Genomic DNA, 13,259 nt, shown 5'->3' on the forward strand with positions numbered 1-13,259 from the left:
AGCTAGAATGTTCCTTAGAAGCGAGGATAGTGAGACTCCATCTCATGTACTTTGGACATGTTATCAGGTGGAGCATCATGCTTGGTAAAGTAGAGGGTCAGCGAAAGAGAGGAAGACCCTCAATGAGATGAATTGACATAGTGGCTGCAACAATGAATTTGAATATGGCCAAGATTCTGAGGATGGCACAGGACCAGGCAGTGTTTCATTCTGTTTTACATGGGGTCACTATGAGTCAGAAGCAACTTGACAGCTCCCTCCCAACAACCATGATGTGCCAAACACTGGACTAGCTACTTTCATATATCTCATCTTCATAATTCTTTTTAGAAACACAATGAAGTATGCATCTCATGGGGAAACTGAAGTCTAGAAATTTTATTGTTTAGCTAAGATCACACGATTAGTTACTGTCACTGAATTATAAATTATTTGGGGGAGGAGTATTTTATCTTCCTCTTTATACCTCTTCAGCATCAAGGGGGTAATGCTTGTTCAGTAATGTTTGTTTGCTCATGTAGTTTTAAAAATCAGAAATATAACGAAGTACTTATCTCCCAATATGTCATGTCACTGGAATTGATCAGGGACCCTGAAACAGCAGAGGTGTATATAGCACTGTTCCTAGGTTAATGTCTATACCAAATTAGCTATGACTACATACTTCTCAACATCCCATAAACCCTTCTAATTTCTATTTCTTTCCCAAATTGAAAAATTACATAGAAGGACCTTCAGCAGTCCATTTCTTAAAATATTCTCTTGTACTTTTGATGAAAAAACAACAAAGTTGGACAAATTAAAGAATTTATTTGGAATCAAAATTAATTCAGAAAATGTTTGAAGCTTGCATTTGTATTAACAGATCAGAGGAATTGAATTGCCTATTTACTCTTCTACCCTCACAGTGAAAGCAATAAAATAAACCAGTTTATATTAGTAAGACAATATATTTTAAATTTTGTCTCCTGGTACCAGTTTCAGTTTTTGGCTGTGCTTCTGTGCCTCTGTTTCCGTAGTCAAATACAATTCTGCAAGAGTTTTCTTAAAGCAGCATTGTTATGTTATATTAAAAGAAAAATATTTACTTATTCAAAAAGATTTATTTCAGCAACAGTAATGCTTTCTTTTCCCAAAATATTTCAAGTTAAGAATATGTATTTGTGGTCATTAATTTTTCATGTGGAAATTCTTCATGTATAGTGACTTTTTAAAAAGGAATTAGATCTTTTGATTTACCAGTGCCTTTAGCATGCTGTGAACTATAAATTAATGTATAATTAATTAATTATGACTCTCCAGTTTTCATGGTCTTTTCTATTATTATGCTGTAGTAAGTACTAATTACAATGTAGTAGGGTAATTGATTTTCTATTTCATAGCCCCAGATGGTCCTCCTGAAAACGTTCATGTAGTAGCAACATCACCTTTTAGCATCAACATCAGCTGGAGTGAACCTGCAGCCATTACTGGACCAACATTCTATCTGATAGACATCAAATCGGTAAGGCGTGTCTCACCGTCTATAAAAGTCAATATACAGCATGGTTAAAAATACGAGTTTTGGAGCCAGACTATTTGAATTTGAATCCTGGCCCAGTTAAACCTTAGGTAACTTACTTAGCCTCTCTGTGTTTCAGTGTCCATATCTGTAAAATAAATAATAATAATAACAATACCCAGGGTACAGGGATTTTGTGAGAACTAAATGAATTAGTAAAAGGGCCCTGGTGGTACGGTGGTTAAAGCACTTGGATGCTGACCAAAAGGTTGGCAGTTAGAATCCACGAGTTACCGCACTGGAGAAAGATGTGGCAATCTGCTTCCTTAAAGATTGTAGCCTTGGAAACCCTATGGGGCAATTCTGTTCTATCCTACAGGGGCAGAGTCAACTCAACAGCAGTAGGTTTGGCTTTTTTTTGTTGTTGTTTAAATGAGTTAGTATGCATAAAGAACTTAGAACATTGCCTGATACATGGTAAGCACTCAATAAATGTTAAGTATTATTATCATGATTATTATTACATTTATTCTCAGGGTGTAACTCTTGTATATAAAACCCCTTACCATTGAGTCAGTTCGTTTCATAGTGACCCTATAGGATTAAGTAGAAATGCCCCATAGGTTTCCAAGGCTGTAATCTTTTATGGAAGCAAACTGCCACACCTTTCTCCTGCAGAGCAACTGGTGGGTTTGAACCACCAACCTTTGGGTTAGCAGCCCAGTGTTTAACCATTGTACCACCAGAGCTCCACTGGATATAAACAAGTGATTATTTTGATAGTAATATATTGGATGGAGTCCTGGGTGACACAAGCAGTCAAGCACTGGGCTACTAGCCAATTGGTGGTTCATATCCACCCAGAAGATCCTCAGAAGACAGACTTGGTGATTTGCTTCTGAAAGGTCACAGCCTTGGAAACTCAGTGGAACCATTTGACTCTGCACACATGGGGTGGCCATGAGTCCATATTGATTCTTGGGCAACCAGCAATAACAACAATATATTGTTCTAAAATTCAATGAAATGGGACCCATAATCCAAAAGAAAAGGGAGAAGGCATTGGAGAAGGTATTTCCCAGAGAAGATCACACCAGAGCTAAATCTTGAAAAGTAACTGAAGCAGAACAGGAAATAGGAGAATAGGGAATAGAGGTGTGAAAGAGTAAGGCTCATTCAAGGAAAATAAAGGAGTTGAGTAATCCCAGGTCACAGCACTCAAAAAAAAAGCTAGAGAGGCAGAGACTATAAAATATATGTCGTATACTTAAGGGCATTCAGGTACCAACTGAGGAATTAAGGCAGCAAAATAATGTAGATGTCTAGTTTACAGAGTCAGTGTGTTTGCACTGCAGAGGACAGTTTGAGGGCAGTGCAAGTTGGATGCAAATTAGGCAAAGAGACAGAAAACTGTAAGTGTAAAATAGGCAAGCAAAGACAAGGGCAGAGTAAATATAGTGAGATAATGTAATGAAAAATAGTTTAAATCTAAAGGATTTGGTGAAAAACAATGATTGAGAGGAACGATGTTTGGAAAGATTTGGGAAATTGGGTAGAAGTGGATGCCATTTATATGTCTAGTTGCCATATGAGGAGCCCGGGTGGTATAGTGGTTAACAGCCTGCTGCTAACCAAAATGTCAGCAGTTCAAATCCACCAGCCACTCTTTGGAAACCCTATGGGGCAGTTCTACTCTGGTCTATAGGGTCACTATGAGTCAGAATCGACTTGACGGCACCTAACAACAACAAGAAGTGGCCGAGTGAGCAGGAACAGATCTGAGGAGAAAAATAAGTTCCACACTGGGCAAGCTGAGTTTGTAATGTCTGGGAATCCTTGATGAGAAGTATTATATGTGAATCTGGAACTTTGGAGAGAATTTCTGGCTATGTGGATTTGGAATGTGTTGTTCTTTAGGAGATAATTGAAATTATAAGAGTAGATTAGATTACTTAAGGAGTGTGTAAAGTAAGAAGAAGACCTGAGGATTGTATCCTGGGGAACATAAACATTTAAATAATAGGGCAGAAAAGACTGAGTTGGGGTAGCCAGACAGACAGAAGGAAACCCATATGTGAGAAGCAAGACTTCCACCTAAGACAGGCTGTTCAACAACGTAGACAATGCAGAGTTGTCAGCTAAGAGAAGGATCGGATTTCTTGGTGTCCTGCTTGGGTTTTACTGGGTTTGGTGACTGCTGTCTTCTGGTGACATCAGATACATTGAACTAGGTGTCTTATTTTCAATTTTCCTGTCCCTTTCTCTCTGCCTCTGTCTCTGTGCATTTTATAATTTTAGTTTTGCTTTATTTTTTAAGTGGAAATACTTCTATCTCAAAAGACAAGTCATCATTATCAGGAAATTTAGGAAATTATTGGCACATCTGTTCTCTCATTCAGCCTTCGGTTCATGTTCCTTTTTTAGAGCATATTTGTGAAGATTTTAGTACATAATTAGCCAAAAATAATCAATGTGGATGACATCCTGGGAATGTGCACTAGAAGCAAATTATAAAATACCAAAGCTGTGCTCTATCTCTTAGCCTTTTTACTGAAATTAAAAATGAGCGAGCCAAAGAAAGAAATATGGGTGGAAAGAGAGAACTAATATTTTTATTATTTATTTTACATTAGTTACACATTAACCTCTTCTTCTGCATTGTCTTATTTTATCTTATCCTATGTAACAACTTGTGATGCAAACATTATTCTCTTTATTTTACAGAAGGGGTAACTGAGGCACAGAAAAGCTAACTTCTCATATAGCTTAGATCTGCCTAAAACCAGCCAACCATGGTGTGACAGGAGAAAGGAAAAACTGCCAAATACCAAATAAAATTTGACAATTTAAAATATAAGCTTACTAAAATCCCTGTGGATAAAAGATAGCAAGAATTCAAACAGATTCTAGCACTTCACAGTTTCCCTGAGATTTTTAGAACTAAGTGATGTTGCTGTTGTTAGTTGCTGTCAAGTTGATTCCAACTTGTGGCAACCCATGTGTGCAGTAGCACTGCTCCATATGGTTTTCAAGCCTGTAACCTTTCAGAAGCAATTCCCTAGACCTGTCTTCTGGGGTGCCTCTGGGTAGGTTCGAACTGCCAGCCATTTGTGTCACCTAGTAAAGTCATTTAATAAGAGTCATTTATTTTATTCCTTCATTTATTCAACACATATTTTTAAATACATCCAATATATCAGCAGCGTGCTAGGTGCTGGGTACATGAACAAGTATGATGTGATCACTGTCCTTATAGAGCTTATCTGTGGCTCATTTCATAAATATGTACACATTCAAGAATCTTTGGCTCCCAGACCAGGGAAGAACATGTGTCATTCAATTTAAGACTTATGGTACAGATTGGGCCTCTGCCAGAAAACACTAGCCAAAAGGACTTGAAACTATTCCTTTAAAATACTGAAATTACGCAAAAATTGACAATCTTAAATTAAGATATATGGGTAAAGATATAAGCATAAGTACTTCAATAGGAAAATAGTTTAATGCACTTTGTGGTCATTTGTTGTCTGCTTCCTAGATTCTTTCATTCAATAAATACTTACTGAGCAGCTCCTGTTTACCAAGACAGGGATGAAAAATAAAATAAAATAAATAAAGTTATGCTTTCACAAAGCTCACATTACGATTGGGGACATGGGAATATAAACAGCTCATTATAGAATGTGAGATGTGAGGTTTTGGGGGAAATATAAACTAACAAAGTAAAGTTCCTGTAGTAGAGGACATAGGATATAGGAAAGACTGTACAGATCAAGTTAACTTTGTTCTGGGACTTGACAATAAGTAGGGTTGTACCAGGTGAGAAGGGTGGTAGTAGTGGGTCAGGAAGAGGAGAGAGAATAAGAGGAGAGAAAATAGATCAGAGTGTAATTACTGGTGCTTACATATAAAACCACCGTACTTCAATAATAATATGAAATATTTGAGTCAGAATCGACTGGATGGCAATGAGTAGATCCTCAAATAGTATATGACCACACTTGCAATTCATTGAAGGGAAATGAGAGGTCCAGAGTGCCTGAGGCTTCAGTCTTGGGTAACAGGACAAATAGTGGTTAACAACAACAAAGAAGACAACCGTTTGCACCATCCAGTAGAGTCATTTAATTAGAGTCATTTAACTCATCCCTTTATTCATTCAGCACATACTTAATGAAGAAACAAAATGGATTTTGTGTATGCTGAATTTGAGGACCAATTATCCTGTTTAAATTTTATTAAATAATTTTCCAAGGTATTGTAGATCATAATTCATGCTGTGTTATATTTTTACTACTTGGTATTGTTTTTTTTTTTTTTTCTTTCCTTCCTTAATGGAAAGCATTGGAACATTTTAATTTCACTTTAAAAAATCAGGTCCAATGACTTAGTGGCAGTATAGAGACTTCTGAACTGTTGAAAGACCTGGGTTCAAATTATATCTCAGCGACGAATACAGTAGCTACGAAATCTTGGGAAGTCAACTCAACTCTATAAAATCAAAGTTCAAAGAGCTGTAGCCGTCAAGCAAATAACATTAATCTTCAGTTAAAGTGAAGTCCACTGGGGGAGGCTGTAATGAATTGGAGACTCATGCCCCATCACTGGGATCAACCATCACTCATCTCTAAGTAATTGTTACCCAGCATGAATGTAAGGAGAATTCAGAAAGCTGGGTTCTGTATGAAATCTCCTGATATTTAAATGTTGGCAACTAATTAAACACACATACACACATGTCTCCAGTGGGTACATATGCCTGATCCTGATTGCTGTGGTGATTTGTTTTTCTAGCATGTTAGAGAAGTGGGGCATCTGCCTTTACTACTTTGTCCTAAGATGGGAACTATCTATTTGATTATACAATGCAGGGGTTATTTATCTATCAGCCTTTTGCTGTGTTTCTCATAGCAACACTTTAAGTTAAAGCTCTTAGAATGGCATTTGAAGAACACACTGAACAAAACATAAACATCTTTCAAGGCTATGACTGAGAGTCAAGTTGAAAGTGAACTTAATCACTTAATAACAGCATGTACAGCTGGGTTTTAAGTGTTTTAATTCAGGTGCCTGAGAGCAGCGTATGTAATAGGTCATTGAATTTTCTGATGGTCATCTTAGGGAAAGCATTTCCATTTTAGGGCTGGAACATTTAGCTATGGTTAATCCCTAAAATAAATAGGCCAGACCTCTGTCAAAGACAAAGAGCCCTGGTGGCGCAAGGGTGAAGTGCTTGGCTGCTCACTGAAAGAAAGGTCAGAGGTTTGAACCTACCCCGCAGCTCTGCAGGAGAAAGACCTGGTGATTTACTTCTGTAAATATTACAGCTTAGAAAACCATATGTGACAGTTTTGCTCTGTCACATGAGGTTGCTGAGTCTAAATCAACTTGATGACACCCAACAACGATTATCAAAGACAGACTATATTTGAACCAATGTTACACCTATATTTAACACACCTGAAACCCTGGTGGCGTAGTGGCTAAAGCTATGGCTGCTAACCAAAAGGTTGGCAGTTTGGATCCACCAGGCACTCCTTGGTAACCCTACGGGACAGTTCTACTCTGTCCTTTAGGATCTCTATGAGTCAGAATCAAGATGGCAATGGGTTTGTTTTGGTTTTAATGATACTTACTTGTACACGTTTAATAATCATGTTTTCTACAATTGAGTTCATACCCACTGCAAAGCATATGCTAGATCAGAGTTTTTAAAACTGCACTCATGACCAACATTTTTAAAATGAATTGGAATAAAATAAAAAAGCAAGAAAATATTAAAGTGCATTTCATAAAGTTTATTTCTGAGACTTGTTTATATATATATATAATATTATATAATGTTATATAAAAATCAAACCTGTGCCGTTGAGTCTATTCTGACTCATAGTGACCCTGCAGGACAGAGTGGAATGGCCCTATAGGGTTTTTAAGGAGTGGCTCGTGGATTCAAACTACCAACCTTTCAGTTAGCAGGCGAGCTCTTTACCACTCTGCCACCAGGGCCCCCAATATGTTATATATATAACACATTAAATATATACATATTATCTATATAACACTATATGTATATGACGTTTGTATGTCTATACATACACACATACATGCATATAGCTTGAATTATGTTATAAAACACTTTTCCTAGTGTGGGTCACAGTCAAAAGTTTGAAAATCTTGTATCAGCTATTTCACATCTATTCCATCTAAACCTCAACAAAACACTACAAATATGTGTTATTGCCCCAATTTTATGTACACAGAAAGCAAGACACAGAGCATAAATGACTTGTGACCTAGTACAGGAGCTATTAAGTGGCCAGGCTGGAATTTGAACCCTTGATGACAGGACACCAAAACCTATGTTCTTTCTTCTTCAAAACATTGGCCTAAAAAAGCAGAGTTTCACTGACTTCAGAGATGTTTTTTTGCTTGTTCATTTGTTTTGAATGATGGCGGTTGGTTGATTTTTGTTTCCCTTTTATTTTCACTTGAAATAATGACTCATAAGTGTTAGAAAAGTAACCTTTTAGATTTCCCAGGGCGATCAGATTGTAAACAAAACAAAAACCAAACAATTAGAAATCTTGGCAAGATAAATACACTTCATGTAGCTTCGTATTCTGTTTTGGTGATTTGGACTTCCCCTGGTGCTTCCTTAGTTGTTAACTATTTTTTCCTGTAGGTAGATAGTGATGAATTTAATATCTCCTTCATCAAGTCAAATGAAGAAAATAAAACCATAGAAATTAAAGATTTAAAAATATTCACAAGGTATTCCGTGGTGGTCACTGCATTCACCGGAAACATTAGTGCTGCGTATGTAGAAGGAAAGTCGAGTGATGAAGTGATTGTTACCACTTTAGAATCAGGTAAGGCATATTTTCATCATTGCTAAAAATTGACTGAAAGTTAGCTGTCTTTCTTACAGTTTCTCATCCTCTGTCCCCCCCAAGGGTATGTGTTACCAGGAACTTTTTAAGCTTATAAATAAAAAAATTCAAGGACATACTGCAATTAACATGAAGCTTTATATTTACATTTTTAAGGCAAAGTGGAATTATGTAAAATATCCAGTTCTTGTAAACACAGAAACAAAATAGTTTCTAATAAGGAATCCAGTATACTTTTTTGCACGTATTTAAACTGGTAAACATTCCAGAAATTGAGCTACTTTGCGAACCAGATTAGTTTTGTAACTGTCTATAGCCAATAATGTTTCATCTAAAATTCTATCCTAATTATTTCTGTCCCATGATTTAATTGTAAATTAAGGTAAGAATATTCTATTATTAAATAATCTGGAACTCAAAATTAGAATCCAGGACATTTTACCATAGCTGTTTTCTTAGCCAAGTGACATGTTTATTATGTTATCTATTTGATGAATGTCAGAACCCATGCAGATTTCCTCAAGTGCTTATGAGCAGGGTCTGAGTGAATAATAAGATTGTAACCAATAAGAATTAAATGTGGAAAGTCACCCTCCCAGAATGAGCTTGCCCCATCCTCCTTCAGACTCCTGATGTTCTTTGCCACCAGACATATCATTGGAAAAAGCAGATAAAAGGATGTGTTGCCATAGTTTATTTGTTGCTATCTGTGAGGTAAGTATAGAAGGTAAAAAGTTTTTAGCTAGTCATTTCACTATGATATATTCTTTTTCCATTTTTCTGTAAAATCATGATTATATATTGAGGTAAAGTTTATCCTAAGCACCCTAAAGTTCCACCTGTTTTCATACCAGTACCACGTGGTAACCTTTAGCCCAGCTATCTGGTTTCCTTGCACTTCTGCCCCATCATGTCTGTCTCTGAGGAAAGATGCTAAAGAACTTTTTCACATGTGCACCATAAAGTGTTAATTGTCACATTTTAATGTGCTACCTCTCCCAAGGATATTATAGTTTGATAAATTTTTACTGCATTTTTAAAAGTGGAATTTTAGATGTAAAACCAAAGATATTTGTGGCACAGGAAGTTCTGTCCAACATTCAGATAATCCCTTCCCTTATTGAACTTTAATTCTGAACTTATTTTTAAGAAGCATTTTTAATAAAAAGAAATTTTATGTCTATCATAAAAATGTTTAACATCAAATGTTGTGAAAATAAGCCTCCTGAACCAATTATCTTTATTTTAGTTATACATTTTTTTATTTAAAGTGTAATATTTGACACCATAACATGTTTACTCTCTTTTCTCACTATTATTTATTTGTTTACTTTTTTTTTTTTTGCTTGCTACAGGGCACTATCTATAAAGATGCTTGCAAGATAATAAACCTTGAGCATCTGAACTATTGACAGCCAAATATTAACAGCCTTCTTCATGGAAATTCTTTCCTTAGTATGATAGAATGCATCCATTTTAATTTGACCAAAGTGGTATATTTATTCAATCATTCATTCATATAAAGACCACTAATTATGTTGTTTAGCAATAACTAGCTCTGATATTCATAAAATAATGTATATATCATTTTATTGATAGTCTAACTGGAAGTGTAGTTTATTTATCAAAAATAAACTGGAGTATCTAGAATATATAAAGAATTCTCAAAACTCAACACAAAAAATCTATTAGAAAACAGACAAAAGACGTGAAAAGACATTTCACCAAAGAGGAGATATGGTTGACAAATAAGCACCTGATAAGATAAATTTTCAACATCATTAGTCATTAGGGAAATGCAAATTAAAACCACAGTGAGCTGTCACTGTGCATTTATTAGAACTGATAAATTTTTTTTTTTTTGAAGCAATAATAGTAAATGCTGGAAAAGAGCAGAGAGACTGGACATCTCATACTTCATTGGTGGGAATGGAAAATGGTATAGCCACACTGGAAAATAGTTTGACATTTTCTTATAAGACTAAACATGCACTTACCACGTCAAGTGTTGGGGCACTGATAACAGAGAAATGAAAACTTAAGTTCACACAAACACCTGCACACTAATGTTTATAGCAGCTTTATTCATAATAGCAAAAAACTGGAAACAACACAAATGTCCTTCAAAGATTAAAGAAGCTCTAGGGAATGCATACAATGGAACACTACTCGGCAATAAAAAGACATGAATTATTGATACATACAACAGCTTGCATGGACAAGATCATTATGCTAACATCGTTCTCAAAATGACAAAACTATAGAGATGGTGAACAGATTAGTGGTTGTAGGGAGCCTGGGAGTACAAAGAGGTAGCCCAAGGGAGTTTTTTTGTGATGATGAAACAGTTTTGCATTTTGTCTGTGGTGGCAGTTACAGGAATCTATACAGGGGATAAAATTACAAAGAGCTGCACACACACACACATAGACACATACGAAAGCTAGTAAAAATCGTGAAAGCTGAATAAAATCTTTAGTCCAGTTAAAAATACTGTAACTATATCAATTCCTGGTTTGATATTATTCTACAGTTATATAAGATGGCACCGGTGGGTGAAGCTGGGGAGATTGCATGGAACTGTCTGTGCTATTTTTGCAACACCCTGTGAGTCTTTGTTATGTTAAAACAAAAAGTTCAAAAAGCCACAGAAATGCATTCTGTACAAAAACAAATGGATGTAGAAGGCAACATAAATAAATAAATAAGCAAGCAAAGTGGATCACCATTATGATTTCTATGGATAAAGAGATGTCAGTGATTCTGTGACACGTTGGCCTTTTGTTTGTTTCCATCACAATTTATATGGTTTAAATAATATATATATAATATTTGGAAACCCTGGTGGCATAGTGGTTAAGTGCTACAGCTGCTAACCAAAGGGTCAGCAGTTCGAATCCACTAGGCGCTCCTTGGAAACTCTATGGGGCAGTTCTACTCTGTCCTATAGGGTTGCTATGAGTTGGAATCGACTCACCGGCACTGGGTTTTTGGGTATATATAATATTCTTCTTAAAAATAGGAATTTGAAGGAAATGCATTTTTATGAAGATCAAAAAGAACATACATTTATAAAAATATTAATTGATAAATATTTCATTTTAGCTCCCAATGACCCACCTAATAACATGACATTTCAGAAGATACCAGATGAAGTTACAAAATTTCAGCTGACATTCCTTCCTCCATCTCAACCTAATGGAAACATACAAGTATATCAAGCTTTGGTATACCGAGAAGATGATCCTACTGCTGTCCAGGTTCACAACCTCAGTATTATCCAGAAAACTGACACAACCATCATTGCAGTGTTAGAGGGACTGAAAGGTGGACATACATACAATATCAGTGTAAGCATTCATAAATTTTAATAATTTATCTAAATAAAAAAGTCAATTTAGAAACTCAGTGTTCAAATTATTGCCATTTATGTACACATTTCCTCTATCTTCTTGTGGGTTTAAGACATGCCAACAGAAAATAGATTTAAAAAGAAAAAATCTGTTGATGTTGAGTTGACTCTGACTCATAGCAACCGTATAGGACCAAAGACAGAAATAACAATTTACATGTTTGAAATTCACATGAATTTTACACAACTATTACTGAAAGCAATCTTGATTGCATGTTTGATCAATTTCGGACTGCGGCAACTGATAAAAATCTTCTGTTTCTTCATCTTTGGCCCTAGTGGTTGGTGCATAAATTTGAATAATAGTCGTACTAACTGTTCTTCCTTGTAGGTGTATGGATATTATCCTATCACTGACAGCGTTGTATTTCAGGATAGATCTTGCAATATTCTTTTTGACAATGAATGCAACACCATTCCTCTTCAAGTTGTCATTCCCAGCATAGTAGACTATATGACTGTCCAATTCAAAATGGCCAATACCAGTCCATTTCAGCTCACTGATGCCTAGGATATCGATGTTTATGCATTCCGTTTCATTTTTGATGATTTCCAATTTTCCTAGATTCATACTTCGTACATTCTAGGTTCCAACTATTAATGGCTGTTTGCAGTTGTTTCTTCTCATTTTGAGTCGTGCCACATCAGCAGATGAAGGTCCCTAAAGCTTTACCCCATCCACATCATTAAGGTCGACTCTACTTTGAGGAGGGAGCTCTTCCCCAGCCATCTTTTGAGTGCCTTCCAACCTGGGGGGCTCATCTTCCAGCACTATATCAGACAATGTTCTGCTGCTATTCATAAGGTTTTCACTGACTAATGCTTTTCAGAAGTAGACTGCCAGGTCCTTCTTCCTAGTCTGTCTTAGTCTGGAACCTCAGCTGAAACCTGTCCCCCATGGGTGACCCTGCTGGTATCTGAATACTGGTGGCATAGCTTCTAGCATCACAGCAACACGCAAGACGCCACAGTATGACAAACTGACAGATACAGAACATGCAGTCAAGATGCGTTGATAATTACTGGCGATTAGAATGTGAAAGTTGGAAACAAAGGAGAAGATCAGTAGTTGGAAAATATGGCCTTGGTGATAAAAACAATGCCGGAGATCGAAAGACAGGATTTTGCAAGACCAATGACTTCTTCATTGCAAATACATTCTTCCACCAACATAAACGGCGACTATACACATGGACCTCACCAGATGGAACACACAGAAATCAAGTTGACTACATCTGTGGAAAGAGACAATGGAAAAGCTCGATATCATCAGTCAGAACAAGGCCAGGGGCCGGCTGTGGAACAGTCCATCAATTGCTCATATGCAAGTTCAAGCTGAAACTGAAGAAAATCAGAGCAAGTCCACGAGAGCCAAAATATGACCTTGAGTACATCCCACCTGAATTTAGAGACCATCTGAAGAATAGATTTGACACCTGGAACACTAGTGACTGAA

The 13,259-nt window shown here is 36.4% G+C and overlaps 1 protein-coding gene across 1 annotated transcript in view; it reads left to right on the forward strand.

Annotated features, from left to right (window-relative positions):
* PTPRQ (protein tyrosine phosphatase receptor type Q) overlaps positions 1-13,259 on the forward strand; it is a 253,498-nt gene that overhangs the window by 159,677 nt on the left and 80,562 nt on the right. The window contains 3 exon segments of the mRNA XM_049881583.1: positions 1,383-1,504; positions 8,184-8,370; positions 11,497-11,741. Of these exon segments, the coding sequence (XP_049737540.1) occupies positions 1,383-1,504; positions 8,184-8,370; positions 11,497-11,741 (554 nt within the window).

This window comes from Elephas maximus, chromosome 4, assembly GCF_024166365.1.
Source record: "Elephas maximus indicus isolate mEleMax1 chromosome 4, mEleMax1 primary haplotype, whole genome shotgun sequence".
Taxonomy (NCBI): Eukaryota; Metazoa; Chordata; class Mammalia; order Proboscidea; family Elephantidae; genus Elephas; species Elephas maximus.